Here is a 16,144-nt window from a genome sequence, read left to right as displayed (position 1 = left end):
TTATATACAAACAGTTTAGTCCTACAATTTAAACAGTCATTGGTTTTATGAAACGTTTACTTTAGTCTATCAGATTTGCATAACTTCACTTAAAAAAATAATTGTGGTCATTTCTGTAAGTCACATCCTGTCTCTCAGAAAGGAGTGGAGAATTGCCCTTGGGATCTAATGTGTGATCTTCCCAAAGAGTAAGTGTCCAAAAGTGTTGAAGGGGAGCACGTTTCTGGAGGCATGAGAAGCGGGGGAATGGACATTCCCCATCAATAACAAAGCCCTTTCTCTAATGAGGAGATGAGTATTACAGAGGGGACATTCCTGTGCTTCCGGCTGTCCATGCACTGGCTTTGAGCAAAACTTCTGGAACGCATCTGAATGGCTCTGACTCTGCAGGAAAGTCTAAAGACAAACAAATTCTATATCTGGTCTCCTCATAATAACCTTTACAATAAAGAGACAATCAGCCTTCTCCTTGCCTGGCTGTACGAGTTTAACTTATTCAGCCAACACCATCAATAAAACCAAATGTCGCCCTGAATACAAACTGGAGAGTTTGCAGCGTTCCGGATTGAACGGAAAAGTGCCTCTCCTTTTATACAAACAGCTGACGTGACTGCAGTGTTGACAGAGAAAAAAGTCCCAGGTCTAGTTTTCAATATAGATAATCCCTAAATAAATATATTTTTGTCTGTTTGTCAATCACTGAAATACCAAAGATAAGTGAGGGAGAGATCTTGGAAAAAGGCTGTTTTCTTTAACTGAGAGACAATCTCTGTACCTGGAGGACTGACGGGGACTGTCCCAGGATGGGCCCCACCCAAGACCTGCCGGGCCTGTGCGCCCGGGGCGTGAGACCGATAACCGCGGGCATGGGTGCAGGGACTGTGGGTGGCCGGGGTCCCTGTCTGCCGTTTTCACCCCTGAGGCACGGCCGCCGGGAGGAGGTGCGGGTCCAACAGGACAGTGAGGTCTGAACATCACCAAATCCATCCTTACTTCACTTCCCTCCTCGTCCGTGGGCAGGTTTGCTCGTGACCTGGAGGCACAGTCACACCCACTGAGAAAGGTCACGGTGCAGCTGGGTGACTCAGGCTGAGGCATGGCTGTGAGTACAACGCCATGCACCCTGGGCTCGTCTGGGGGGCTTTGGGAGCCTCCTGCTGCTAGGACTCCCAAGGCCGGGATGGAACTGGCCTGGGTGCAGCGGGCATCAGCGTTCCCAGCGTGCCAGGCAGTTCCATTGTGAGCCGGGTGATGCACAAAGCAGGCAGCATGGACTTGGGAGTCAGCCTACCGGGTCCAGGTGACCTCCGTGTCTTTTGTTGTCACTTAGCCCCTCTTCTGCTTTCCCTCAATGTTCATGATGTCTCCTGGTCACCTAATTTCTAGTTTGTTTTGCAGCTTCTCAGCCCTTTGCAGTGTCCTGGGGGCTGGACAAGGGATGGCTGCTACCTCAGATCTGTGTCCCTGTCTCAGCATTGTTGCAGGAGTAGCAGAGGCAGCAGATGTGGGAGTGTCATCACTGTTGCCACGCTTATGTTGGACAAATATTCCTGAGTTGATCACTCACTACCTTTGAGACAGGAGGGAGAGGGGCAGGGCACAACTTTTAAAAGAATGACATAGCCCAAGGACATGACATAAACTGATTAGAACCAAATGGGTCCAAGATGGCAGACAAGTCGACTTCCACTAGACCTTGAGCCTCAGTATATGCTCACCGTAACACATCAGCAAGCTAAATGACACACCCACAGGCGCCAGGACAGTTCCAACGCCAGACCATAAGGGTCAAAAAGTGGGGGGTGGCCCAATTTTGGGAAATCCCCACCCCTTCTCCAAAATAGCCGGAATACTCCTCCCACTCATTAGCCTATGAAATTACCCACCCCTGTGAAAACTGACAACCCCATACCCTGGTGCCTTTCTCACCTTCTGAGATGGCCCACACTCTGTGGAGTGTGTTTCTCTCTAAATAAACCCACTTTTTACCTATCACTTTGTCTGTCACTGAATGCTTTCTGTGATGAGACTTCAAGAACCTGAGCTTCGTTAAATCCTGAAACCAGGTGTGTGATCTCGGTTAAAAAACTATGGGTTTTGGTGAGGTTCGAGTCCCAATCTGAGATACACGGTTGTACCTTCACCACTGGAGATGGGGTGAACTTTCCCCTAAAGGCTGCAGTGAGGTGACCACGGTCTTCTGTAAAGGAAGAGCGGTGGTTATTACACCAAGCTGGGAACATTTGGGGCTGGGCGTTTAGTAAGAGCAGTGGTTTTAAAATGACCCATATTTGGAGATTGGAAGCATGAACACATTCCCTCCTGATTTCAGCAGAGCTGTAGGCAACACCATCCGGCTGCCAGGTGGGCTGGGCGCAGAGCCAGGTCCCCACTCTCAGAGGGGGGGACTCTTGCAGCCTGAGATCTCAGTGCGGGGAGTCAGATGGGGCCTCGGTTCCCAGAGAGCATCCGTAATTCTTGACAGTTCATTTTTATGGAGAAAGTTTTAATCCGTTCATTTAAAAACACATTGCAATCGATAATCAAGCTCTGGTGCTTAAAATTAGAAACCATATCTAAGGAACATTAGTTCCAGAAGATTTAGAGTTTTATATGCTACTTGCCTCTCAAGTCTTAGAGCAAAAACCCCTCCCTGGTTCGCCTGTCCTTTCAGGTGGCTGGTGTTTCTGTTAGTGACTGTTCAGATCGGCTTCTTACGTCCAGAAAGCCAGGCCACGTCCATGGGAACACGGGCCTCACGGTGACACTTGTCATCTGTCCTGGGCTCACAGAGGCGCAGGGCTTGGTCTGTTTTATCTCTGAGCTGCAGGAAAATCCAACCCTTTGTTGCGCCTCCAACCTTAACTCGTGGGTTGCAGGTCAAGTTTCCTGGACCTGGTGAAACAACCCACATTCTGCAGTTTGCCTGGGTCTGCACCAGCCTGGCATGAGCAGTGGCATTTTAGGAATAGATTTCACTCTGACTTTGGTTCTGTCATTTTGCAAAGACCACATGAGTTGAGCCAAGTGAGTGGTGTCTCCTACCTGGTTATATTGGTTTCCCGGGGCAGGGGGTGAGGTGGGTGGGGAAGCGCTTAAAACATCGGAAATTTACTCATGGTCCTGGAGGCAGAGGTCTTAGGTGAAGGTGTGGCAGCCCGGGGGCACCGGGGAGACCCCACCCATGGGCCTCACTCACCTGGCACTCAGAGGTTTGTGGATGCATCCCTCTGGGCCCCGCCTTTGTCTCTGTGGCCTCCCCTGTGCACCTGCTCTGGGCGTCTGTCCCCAGGTCCCCAAGGCCTCACTCACGAGGATACACTAGCTGCACTTAGAGGCCACCTTCTCTCAGCATCCTTGGCTTAATCCTGCCTGGTAAGACCACACTCACGGGTTTAGGGTCTGGGGACAAGGATATCTTTGGAGGCCACTGTTGGGCCCATGCCGCCTGCTATGGGGCAGTAGGAGATCCCACTGCTTCTGTTTACCCCATACCCTGGGCTCCGTAACCCCACCCTGGGGAGTATGTCCTAAGTCTGTACTCGGAGATTTGGAAAAACACTTCGGCACAGAGATATTTCTGGAAACGTGATGCACGGAGCAACCACTTGTGAGCACCCAGGGATCCAGCAGCAGGGAGGTGCCCGCAGCCTTACACGTGGATTCAATGCCCGTGACTTTGAAAGGAGCTTTGAAATCATAGTGTTCAGTGATGGACTGTAAGCAAACTGCCCGAAACAGCAAAATCCTGATGACAGGAAAAAGCCTGTGTTTAGGAAAAAGGTTAAGGCGTTTATAGCCAAGGTGCCTGCTGTTTTCGGTGACGGCTGGGATACTGGCTGGTCGTCTTTTTCACTTTTCAAGTCTCCTAATGTTTCTTACTGTCGCTTATGTTTTAATGGGGGGTGAGGGGAACTTCAGATGCGTGATGTTGCTCCCTGTGGGCTGTTTCCACCAGTCGGTGTGACTGGATGGTCCCATCGCACTTTCCCTTTATCTGGAGGCATGAGAACGTGTAGCCTTAGGTGCATTTAGGGTCTTGTGGCCACAGAGTCTCAGGTTTGGTTCTGTTTTGGATGGAAGCCATTCACCCAAGGGAGAGGTATCCACTCTCCCTCGAGCAGTGGAACAAGCTTTTATCTGCAAGATAGTATTTTGCTCCAGGACTTTAACTAAAATTCCTTTTCGGCCAAAAATCTGACTTTCAAAAGACTTTCATGGCCCAAGAATTTTCCTGGGAATTCCAACGACTCTGTTCCAAAGAGAAGAAATTAGATTTCGTTTTCTGCTATGTCAGCATCAAAATTATTTTTAAAGGGAAAAAACGTAGCTGGTGTATCCCCACTTCCGGCCTCGGGTGTTTTTTTCCGTGGAAGGGGGAGAAAGCTCTCTCTGCGGCTGGGGTGTCCTGCCCACATCCAGTCTGTGGTGCTGGGCATCCTGGCTTTGGTGCTGGTCCGTCAGACTCTCCATCCTCCCGGTGATGCCCCAGGTGTGCTTCCACACGATGCTGAGCGTGGTGTACCCCCAGGAGCCTGGGGACCTGCATGCGCTTGCAGACTCTGTCAGCTGTGCGCCCGGTTTAGGGAGGGGGGCAGCCTGGGCCTGGTTCCCACAATCTTTGGAGTGAGTTTGATGATAATGACATTCACATAACGCAGCCCTTTTCCCTGGTAGGCCACTCTGACCACTGGACTCGTGGGAACGTTGCACAGAGCTTCCGTCCATAGGGTCAACCCCTTCTACATTCTTGGGTCCTGGGCCAGGTCTGACCCAGCCGCTCAGCCTGTGTGAGTCCTGCCCACTGTCGAGCATGGTCAGGGGCCACCCCTCCACTGCCCCGTCCACGAAAACCTCGCCCCGACTCCGCGTTTCTGAGCACGGCCGTCATCACGAAGGAAACCCCACGCCTGCCCCATCTCCGCTCCAGTCCAGCCTCACTCGGCCCCCTGCAGAGCTGGATGTCTCTGCTCCCACCTCCCGTTGGGCGATAGATGGGTACCCACCTGCAGAGACGGGACCCTAACCTGCGCACGCACCCCTCACAGTGGCAGCAGCGATCCCCTGAGGGTCAGACCTTAGACGCAGAAGCAGATGGTGGGGGTGAATAGGATTCCAGTGCAGGACATGGGGTGCAGGGTGAGGGGAGGTCGAGGAGGGGGGAGGGCATCACGGGGGTTGCAGGGAGAGAGGCAGAGATGGTGGGCTTGTTCAGGGAGGAAGGTGGGGCAGGGGAGAAAGAGAGACAGAGACAGAGACAGAGGAGAGTGAGGAGAATGTTCAGGGAACACCTGAGGAAAGTCCTGGGAAGGTGGGCTGGGCTCCCAGGGGACTGAGTGGGGGGAGGGGACCTGGTACCATGCCCCCCAGGCCCCTCCTGCCCCATTGTGTTCCCCACCGTCTGGGCACCACTCACCTGGCCACCAGATTTGGGGACTAGACAGGTGACTGGCAGGGCTACCCTTGAGCTGCATCAACTCCTGGATGAATGTGGGGCGGCCCCCCACCTGCCCAGAGCCACGGGCATCACAATGTCCCCAGCATGTCCCCCCTCAAAAGCAGTTAGAACCCTCCTCAGCCCAGGGACGTGACGTGGACTGTGCTTTCTAAGTAGACTTTGTTAAACAGAGCATCACTGGTGGGAATGAAACCAGGGGGCCTATGGGCTCCTGGGCACGAAAGCCTTTCTGTCCCCCATTTCTTGTTTCTAGGGAACAGACTGCAGCCTCCGTGACCTTCCCTGGGTGCCAAAGGGCAATTCGAACAGTTGCTAATCAAGAGAGGAGTAGCCAAGAAACCACCTGAGGTGAGATTAAAGGGGCCAGAGAAGCCCATCAAGGTTAGGAAACCTGACCCCCTAAGACCCTGCACATGGCCTGATCTCATCAGCAACCCCCCCTTGAAGGCTTGTTATAAACCCCTCATCAAATCCTCCCGGGTGGGGAACACATAGTTTTCCGAGGCAGGAGCCTGCTGTGTCCCTCTTTGCCTGGCAAAGCAATAAAGCTGTCCTTTTCTACTTCACCTAAAAGTCTGTCTCCGAGATTCGATTCAGCACCGGTGCAGAGGTGCCGCGCTTTCAGCATCAAGACTGTTGACGTCCCACATCACCCGGGCTTTGTAGCGAGTTTAATTCTCTGTCAATTGACATTTAAGATCCTAGAGACAGTGAAACTTAACTTCTGTATCATTCATTCACTTCATTTGCTAAGGAGTCAGAATTAATTTAGAGACCCAACGCGATCCTGGGAGAGCAAGAGAATTTCCGTTAACGTGGAAACTGCTGCTTCTCCCCACTTCATGAATAGATGAAAACATTACAAAGGAGGGTACGTTTCCTTCTGAAAGATGGGCTAGCTGACGACTACAGGCAGCTCTCTTTGATGCAGAAATCAGTGCTTTGCTGTATTGCAGTCAGGCGGGGGGCAGTCACTCCAGCAGAGTAAAAGGCCTTATTTCTCCTGTAGCCGTTTGGTAATTTCCCTCGAGATTTCGGGTCCCTGTTTGCCAGGGCTGAGGTTTTACCTGCCCCGTAGCCTAGGGAGCCTCACAGAGGCACCGAGTGCACCTGGGCCACGGCCCCTCCACATGCAGGCTCAGGTCAGGGTTGGGATCGGGGCTGGGGTCCCTGCTGCCTGGCTCCTGAGTCCCTGGGTGTCTGCCTCTCCTTTTCCCCGCCTGCCTCTCTGACGGCTCTGTCCGGCTTTCCAGGGAGGCTGTGATGGTACAGAAGGCGCCTGGCCGGTGCACAACTGTGTGTGGGGCAGCGGGCAGCCACGTCCCGTGGCGGGTGTGGAGTTCAGGGCCGACAGGGCAGAGTCCGGGACCTTGGAGTGCACCTCAGCACCCGGCCAGGCCCCGCTCTGGGACCACAGTCCCTGTCCCTTCCCCCGCCAAACACACACCCAGGCGGCACTCGCGCAGAGGACAGAGGGGCCGTTACCTGGCGATCTTGTCCGTGCAGGACATGGTGACCAGCTGCTCGCCCAGCAGGACGCCGTCCCACGTCTGCACGTCTGGGCCACGCACGGGCACTGTCCCCTCCCCGGACTCGATCTTCGTGCGCAGGTGCCCCCGGGACTTCCTGGCCGGGTACTTGCTGCTGCTCACTAGGGGACGAGAGCTGCGTGAGACACGGGGGATGGGGACACGGTGGGGGGGACACAGGGTGGTCACGGTGGGGCTCCGAGGGGAGGGGAAGAAGAGGGGAGCTCATTGGGAAGCAACTCCAGTGACCCCGGTGCCACCGCCCGTGTTCAGGATGAGGAAGCAGCTTTGGAGGTAAGTGCCAGGCAGATGGACTTGTACAGACATGGGAGGAGCTGGGGCACAGCAAACCCCCTGGTCCAGGCTCAGCCGGCGTCACAGCAAAAGGCTGGACAGTGACCATCGGAGGCTCTGCAGCTGTTTGGTCTCGGTCCGACCACTGGACCTGCGGCCCAGCCCTCAGCACAGACGGGCCAGGGAAGGAGCTGCGTTTACAGACACCGACTTTTGGGTTCCACGTCACCTTCATGTGTCAGGAGATGCTCTTCTCACCCTTTCCAGCCGTTAAAACTTGTAAAAACCATGCTTAGTTCTCAGGCGGCTGGTGGGATCTGGCCCAGTTGCTGGGCTGCAAACCTCGTCTAGATTTTAGTCCCGGCTCTATGGTTTCCTAGCTGCGTAGCCTTGGAAAAGCTACTTAAAACTACTGTGATAGAGTTAGTTCGTCTGAAAATGGGGTAGTGGTGGTGCCTCCCTCCTAGGCTCAGGGACTAAATGAGATGGGACCTGGGACCCCAGAGCTGCTGCCGACAGTCCCGGTGAGGGGGCGTCCGCTACACCCCAAGACCGGCCCCTGGTAGGGGGCCTCGATGTCCTGTTACTGCTCTCCTGCCTTTGCTTTCCAGAGTCACCTCCACACCCATATACACCAGGTATCTGAAGAAATAGCTTGAACGAGAGGAAGATTAAACTTATTATTTTTTTCTTTTTTAAAACAAGGTTCTGTACATTTAATCAGGATTATAATGTATTATAGAAATGCTTAACTGCTTTGTGTACAAATTATATATGAACTACCATAGTGATACAAACGTTGACACACACGATGGTAGGATGAACGCTAAATGCCTTCTTTAAAAGGTTTCTATGTAAGTTTTAGAATTTGTGAAAATGTGTTTCTCCTTCATTTATCTGCACTGGAGTGAAGGTAAATTATTAATATAAATTATTACCCAAATAATTAATAACATTTGGGTTTATATGGGCACCTTCTCTTACAGATCTTGAAGTAATTTCCGGTATATTTTCTCATGCTTTCGAAGAACTGAAGTTCCTTTACTATGTATTCATACTGCCTAGAGGCCATCTCTTGGGAAGAAAATTGCTGTACTCTGTGGAGAAAGTAAATTTTTGAGAGGTTTTAGATTGCTTATTGACCATACTACTAACCAGGTCCTTGATGAGATCCAATTTGGACTGGCCTATGAGTCGTCTATGGAAGGAAGAACCAAGCTGAGAGACTGAGCCTGGGGGAGGGAGGGGCACAGCCAAGGGATGCCCAGCCCTCCCCCTAGGTAGAGCCTGAACCTCTTCTTTGCCGACTTAAATGGCACTAGGAATCGGATGACAATGCTGCTGCTGCTGCTGGTGATGATGGTGATGATGATGGTGACGGTGATGATGGTGAGACAGTGATGATGGTGATGGTGACGATGAGACAACGATGATGACGACAAAGATGATGATAGTGATGATAATAAATTGAACATAAAATATTTCACCTGACTCAAAAATACTTGAGCAAAACTTTGGTTTGACCTGACTTTTTACACCGTCCCCGTGAGGTCTTTATCACATCAACTTCCTGTGGCAGGTGGCACTGAGGGAAAGGAGGGCCGGCGTAGCTAACAGTTTCCACAGTTTACCACAATGTTAGGAACTAAAGTCTTCTGTGTGGGAATACTTTCTTAGGAAATACGGTACTTGCTGTCCCTCTCTTTCTGGTAATTAGATTCAATAGTATCCTCACCATTCTCTCAATGTTTCAACTATTGTGTCATTTTCCAGACCTGGAAAGTCACCTATTACATTGTAAGGCTCTTCTGAATTCTTACCCAGTGCTTCTGTGCAACTAACTTTCCCTGAAGCAGACTTTGTAGCCTGTTAAGGCCATGACAACCCGGAGGGCTGGCTTGAGTAACAACTGGTTTCTAGGAGTTAACTTAAAGTTTTCAGGTAGATGAATTTTTCCTGAAGAGCCAGGTGCATGAGATGCTCCTGACGAGTGTTTATTTTCGGAGGTGTTGAGTCTCGGCTGCCTCCTCCAGCTCCCCCACCAGTGTGATCAGTCCCAGCGGCTCTGAGTGCCGCGATCTTGCAGAGCTCGTTTACCCTGGCTCTTTCTTGCCTAATTGCGAGAGGCAGGAGGGAGTTGAAGATGCTACTTCAAGCAGAACGAAATGCCAATCCAACCAGAAACTGCAGGGAACTGACCTTAAATCATCTGCAGTGGATTTGTCATGTGCCCTAGACAGTGGAAGTGTGGAGCATTAAGACCCTGCCTGCGTGGATACATAAAGGCTCCCAAACCCATAAGAATGTTCTCAGCTAATTCCGATACTCCATCTCATGAGACTCTTCAGTGTAGTGTTTGTTCACGTAAAACCCTTACTTTCGGACCCTGATGTCAAGATAAAGTGCAGCTGGTAATATGCTTAAGAAAATTGTTCAAGTGAATATTCTATTTTCAGGAGAGAATCAGATGGCGACTGAGGAAGTCCACCGAGGGAGCAAAGGTCTATCTGAAATGTGATGCATGGTTGCTGCAGTGGTGCAGGGGAGAGAAAGAGCCATAAATGGGAAAAAAGGATAGGAAAGAAGACAATATTTTTAAACCCCAAATAAGCTTCAAAAGGTATATCCCAGAAGGTATACCCATGATGTGGTCTACTATTTATTGTAATAATGACATCTACAATATTTGTCATGTGGCCACGTGGGTGTTCTTGTCCTACCTGGTGAGGATGGTGACAGTGACGATGTGAGTTAGGAAGCCATTTAAATCCACCGACCCTACAATGCACGGATATTATCATGTGTTGCATGCTCTGTAGATGAGTAGTCACATCAGAAGACGGGGCGTCAGGAAGTGTGTTTTAGATTCCCTGACTTCCTATGGGATTTCGGAGCAATCTCTTGAGCTGCTGTCATGTACAAAGAATAGCACTGGCTCAGACGTACAGGCATTCGGTTCACACTTGTAAGATAGCTGTGTGACGTAATCATGCTATTTCTCATGGCTTCTTGTGGGAGATAGATCGGAGATTTGAACTAAGCTGTTAAACTCTTCTAAAATGGCAGTAAGGACTGAATTTTCTAGGTTATTTAAAGAACCTGCCAAGCAAGAGGAAGTTGCATTAGAATGTTGGTGAGTTGGAAGGAGAACGGTCACCCAACCACTGTGACCAGCCCGGGTCTTTTCATTAATCTCTTCATTTAGGTTATGATCAGGACTGCCCCCATGTCTGCAGGCCTTGCAGACGCTCCATCAGTCCCCCGTCTGCATGCAGGCCCGCCCTCCGGTGTGAGAGGATAGGAAACCAATTGGGCAGGAGACAGGTTAGGGGGTTTTGAACCCGGGGGCTCAGAACATGGCTGATCCTCAGAATCACTGGGGAAGTTTTAAAAGTACGGACCCTCAGACCCACTGCATCCCGAGGCGCCAGAACCTTGGGAGAGTGGGTACAGGAGCCTGCATTTGTAGAAACTGCCTGGCAGTGTTGTAGGTAAGTCGGGTTTGGAAACAACCAAATCTGTGCACACCTGCTCACAGGCAGCACGCCTCACAGGCATCTTGGCCAACGGACACTGAGTCCATTTCTAAGGACTCTAGGAAGGGAGAACCTACGATCTGTCCAGGTGAATGTTTTTGAGGGGAGAAAACCCCAGGGACTTTAGAATCTCTGGAGCCACAGGCGTCCCCGGGGGTGGGGTTGTGTATTGTCCCTTAGCTGCAGAGCCCCTGAACTGGGCCTCAGGGGTCTGGGGTTACTGCAACTCATGGAACCTTTAGGGCTGTGGCGACAGCTTAGGCCAGAGTCCCTGGTGGACAGCGGGGGGCTCTGCCACAGGTGGGTCAGACTTGGTTCTCTGCTGGGGTTCACTCTGCCTTCCTTCCCTCTTAAAGGACAGGGGGCCATCTGGGCAGGTCTGTTGAGAACTTCCCTTAGACCTAATCACTGAACAGGTGTGTCCGCGGTCCCGTATGTCAGGCATCTGTTGTGCGTGTGTGCCGTGTGCTTGTGCTCGTGTGTGTACTTGTGTGTGAGAGAGGGAGGGGTGACCCCCGGCACCATGGCTTGGGGTGTGCAGAAAGATGTACAGCGGCTCCTGCAGACCAAGCAAGGGGTGACAATCAAACCAGCCAAAGTGACCAGGACCGGCAGGGGACATGCTGGCCGGTGGAGGGGAGGCTCCTGGAGCAGCTGCGGGTGAGAAGCTGGGGACCTCGGTGTCCAGGGCCAGAGCTTCTCCCGGCGGTGACCCCTCTGGGGAGAGGATTGAGCATGTCATGCTCTGCATCTGTGGACGCGAGGGCATTGCCGTGACCTTCAGGGTCGGGTGCCCTGGGCCTGTTCAGGAGCGTGGACCCTGAGGCCGTGGGGCAGTGAGGCTGGGCTTCTGCAGGGGTGGCTTGCAGGAGGCGGGAGGGCCCATCCCTGCTAAACGCCCCTCGGGCAGGCCCTGCCTCCAGGGGGCCTGTCACTGTCACCTCTGCCCTGGAGGGGACCCCTAAGGATCCCCATCACTCACACCCCCTCCTCCGAGGTCCAGCGAAGGAGGCGCCCTGAGAGGGAGCCACCAGCAGAGTCACCCCGTCCCCACATTAGCCAATTCTCTCTAAAACAAAACAATTCCGGGGCGTTTGTGCCTCGGCAAATGGAGAAGGCTGAGCCACCTGGAAAGGTCCTCCACGTGGGGGACGGCATGCATTCGGGGTTTCTTGCCCTGGCCCATGAGTAAGGAAGGTGATGCGGGACACTTGCTGGCCGTCTGAGGGACAGACCCACCAGGTGCCCGCTTGGGGCCCTGTGGGAACCCTGGGGAGAAACACCAGCTGAAATAACCTAGGAGCAGCTTCTAATTTCTGTAGGCACATCTGCAGCAAAAATGTGAGGAAAACGCTTTTTTTTGTCCCTTCTACCTGCACCTGCCACTTCTTAAAACACCATGAAGTAAAAGACATCTGTGCCTGGAGGAGAACCCCAGGGCGCTCTGAGAACGTATCTGCTTGTTCTTCTAAACCACCGGCTTTGCAAGTTGGAATTAAGGCCGGGGAGGCTGATGACCTGGAACCGTCCCTGGCAGAGAACGCAGTCTCGGGGGGGCGGGGCGGGACGGGCTCCCCTTCCTCACTCAGCCACCCCGACTCCGGCTGGCAGGAAGCTGGTGCATCAGGGCCTCCCCAGAGTTCTGTGGGACTTTTCCTCCTGGAACCGGAGGGCTCCTGGCTGGGTCTCCATGATGCCAGGTCTTCTGAGAGAAAATGGAAGGATAATTCCAAGTAGCTAATGGACCATATTTCACAATTTCATGTGGGGAATTGGTACCATGTAGATCCAGCCTGACGAGCGCCTCCGAGAAAATGAATTCTCACGTTTTCTGCTCTCTCTCTCTCTCAGGCTGCGCGGTCAGAAGGAACACTCTGCACAACCCCAGGGGCCTTTGGAGGGGCCAAGCCCGCTGCTCGCGTTGCCGGTCCCCCAGCCTGCTCTCCTCCTGGGGCAGCTCCCTGGAAGTTCCCTGACATTGAATAGGTTCCCTTTCGTGACTCTCAGTTTGACTTGATTCTCCCACTGACTTTCCATAGGTGGGTGTTATGGTCTGAATGTGTGTGTCCCCAGATTCTGTATGTTGACACCTAACCCCCAAGGTGATGGTGTCAGGAGGTGGGTCCTCTGGGAGGTGATGCGGTCATGAGGGTGGAGCCCCCAGGATGGGATCAGAGTCCTTATAAAGAGACCCCACACAGCTCCCTGCCCCTCCCTGCAGGTGAGGACACAGCGAGAAGACGCTGTCTGTGAACAAGGAAACGGGTTCTCACCAGACACCGAATCTACCAGCACCTTGATCTTGGACTCCCAGCCCCCAGAACCGTGAGGAATCCATGTCTGCAGTTTGTAAGCCACCCAGCCTGTGCTGTCAGGAGGGCAGCCCGTGCTGAGACAGCAATGAAAATGTTACCGGTACCCTACTACAGGGGACTCTGTCCAACCATTCCCCAGAGCGGAAAGCGATGGACTTGGAGGAACATTGGTAAAAGCAGAAGGCATTATTTTGGACCCACATACAATCTGAGTGTTAGAGAAATAGGTTAAATTCATGCAGGGTTTTAAAGAGAGCGATTTCCCTGCACGTCCTTATCTTAGGTGAAGGCACTCACCGCAAGCCGGGATGCAGCCGGCATTCAGAAAGTGCTCATCGCTCCTTCCCTTGGTAATTAGAACACAAGTGGACCTTCCGTGGGGGGTCAGGGCCCAAACACGCCTTCAGTAACTGTGTTGTCTGTTTCTGCTGTAGGTTCCCTCCGAGCACAACGGGCCATGGGTGCCTCATCATCTTAAGCAGGGGCTGACCCCTCATCACACACAGATACTCCATTTCCCCACCCTCGTCAGATTTGCCGCATTCTGCTTCTGGAGGGGTTCACGTGTGTCTGCATGTGTCTGCGTGTGTGTGCGCGGGTGTGTGTGTGGTGTGTATACGAGCATGTGTAACGCACACAAGTAGCGTCAGTAACAGACTTTCCTAATGGCACCTGGGGAGACACTGACCCGCACAGAGGAGACTGCGGTGTCCTCCCCCCAGGACCACCTCTTGGGTGGACGTGACTGTGTCTGTGGTCACCAGCTCTCCTAAAATACCCGAGAGGGCAGGTCCCGCCCAGGGTTTTCACACCCTTTGTGGGAGAGGCCGGGTGCCCGGGGAGACGTCTTTATCCTCCCCCACGTGCAGACGGAGGCAGACGCAGCCCTGGGGTCAGCTCCACCTCCACGTGGCCTGCCTCTGTGCTGCTTCAGCTGTGTTCTGTGTCCTGGCCACAGGCTGCCTGACCTGCTGCAGCGATGGGGCCTTAGCAATTAGAGAGCCTCTGTCACGTCTCCAGCTACGCTGTCCCCAGAGATGAGGGCCCATTGGACCAAGGTTTTAGAGGATGCCATTCTGATGCTGCAGATGCGCTCGCCTGCCCCTCAGGGCCGCGCCACCCAGGCAAGCAGGCGGTGTCTGAGCGGACAGCGGGACACACCAACCAGGGAGGAGAGTATCGGGCTGTTCGAACACAAAGGCAGAAAGCTGGGCGCTTACGGTCCGTGGTGAGCTCGTAGGGCGAGTGGAGCCGCGCGTCTCCGCAGGGGGATGTGCTCACATAGAGGTGGAACAGGACATCCTCCCTCAGCCGGTAGCCGCCCTCCTGCAGCCGCACGAAGATGGAGCGCTCGCTGTCCTCGCGCCGCTTGCTGGGGACAGAGAGGGGCCCCGTCAGCTACGGGAGGCCGGCCGGGGCGCCCGGTCTGTGTCCTGCATGAAACCTTCTGGACCAGCCGCGGAGCAGCTGGGTGAGAGCAACCGGCCCGCAGAGGCTGCATCCTCGGCCTCCCCACCGCCCACGGTCAAGCCCATCCTTCACAAGCCCAGCGTCCTCGGTACACATGACCCCGAATGTGAGTGACTGTGACACGACCGTCCTGTGGGTCACGATGCTCCCTGTGTGCCCACAGGACGCTGCGCTCTACACGGCCGCCGTGGGCAGATGGTTCTCTGTTAGACGGAGAACAGGGATAGAGAGGCAGGGCTCGGCCGCAGCCCAGTGAGGAATCGGTGCGGGGACCCCTCTTCTTCTGCCTCGGCCGTGCCCCAGGGCTGTCCTCCCCACACGACACCCCCAGTGCCCCCCTTCTCAGTGGCGGTGAGGAGCACCCCCTGCACAGAGCGGGCCTAGCTGGGGCCCCTCCCAGACCCGTTCTCACCAGTCACGGGCGGCTCCTTCCCGCCGGTCTTGCTGTTTTTACACGTTCTGCCCCATTGGTGATGGATTCTGAGAGCACACAGGCAGCAGAACAGACATTTTCTCCCCAGGAACCCTTGAGGCATCCCACCAGCCTTTCTGCTTCCCTGACTGTGCTCCTTCTGCTGCCAGGCCCCCCAGGCCCTCCCCAAAACCTCGGAGCAAACGCCTGGCCCTGGTTTTCTGCAGCCGTTGCTGGTCTCCGTCCCCTAACCCCGATCCCCTGAGGGCAGGGGCCTGGGTGCCCCCGGCCTGCAGCTTGGTACCAGCACACAGCCAGCCCTAAACGTCCGCCTGGGGCCACGGTGACACATCCAGAGTTAGGGGTGTTTGGAAACATTTCTGACCTGGCAGCTGGATATTCAGGAGAGAAACCCTTCCCACGTTTGGAGAGAGCTCCAACTCCCTTCCCCACATTCAACCCTGGCCGCACCATCTGCCAGCCTGGAACCAGGGGGAAACTGCAAATCAGGGGCTCAGAAATGAACTGAGTGTATGAAGGCATCGCTTTCCTGAGTCTACTCAGCACCTCTGGACCCGCCTTCCCTTTGTGTGGCCCCTGCACAGGCCATGGGCAGGTGGGAGTCGCCGCCTGAAGCCCCCAGGCCCCTGTTGCTAGTGGGTTTGAGGAGCGCTGCTCCGGAGGGTGTGGAAGGACAGCGGTTCTGGCAGAGACACACGCTGTGCCTACAGCCACCCGTGACTCTGCTACTGCTCAGGGGGTCGTAGAGGGAGATGCCCCCCAGGGGACAGCCTGCTGCTTCCTGATGGCCGCCCAACAGCACTAGGCATCCCACATCTGGGCACGTTGCTCAGGGTCTTCATTACAGAACCCCTCCCCCCTTTAAGATGCAAACATGCAGGGAGGAGGAGGAGGCCAGAAACGGGGAGACAGAGCCCATCACTGGCCGCCTCCGTCGTGGTGCCTGGGGACCAGGTGCAGGAAGGGTTTCCGCTGCGGGGCAGGGTGCAGGGAGAGCCCGCCCCACACAGGAGGACAGGGCTCAGAGTTGCTGGCTGGGCTCGTCCAGGCAGTTGAGCCTGGGGGCCCCAGGACGAGGCCTGGGGAGGGAAACAGACTTGACCTGGAGT

The 16,144-nt window shown here is 54.1% G+C and overlaps 1 protein-coding gene across 1 annotated transcript in view; it reads right to left on the bottom strand.

The window, feature by feature from the left end:
* Positions 1–16,144, bottom strand: part of ADARB2 (adenosine deaminase RNA specific B2 (inactive)) — a 361,537-nt gene that overhangs the window by 6,103 nt on the left and 339,290 nt on the right. The window contains exons 6-7 of the mRNA XM_060003592.1: positions 14,353–14,504; positions 6,944–7,109 (exon numbers count right to left, since the gene is read on the bottom strand). Coding sequence (XP_059859575.1) covers positions 6,944–7,109; positions 14,353–14,504 — 318 coding nt within the window. The remainder of the gene's footprint in view (positions 1–6,943; positions 7,110–14,352; positions 14,505–16,144) is intronic.

This window comes from Delphinus delphis, chromosome 2 (assembly GCF_949987515.2).
Source record: "Delphinus delphis chromosome 2, mDelDel1.2, whole genome shotgun sequence".
Taxonomy (NCBI): Eukaryota; Metazoa; Chordata; class Mammalia; order Artiodactyla; family Delphinidae; genus Delphinus; species Delphinus delphis.
The sequence above is the reverse complement of the archived record's forward strand: the minus strand, read 5'-3'. Positions and strand labels throughout refer to the sequence as shown.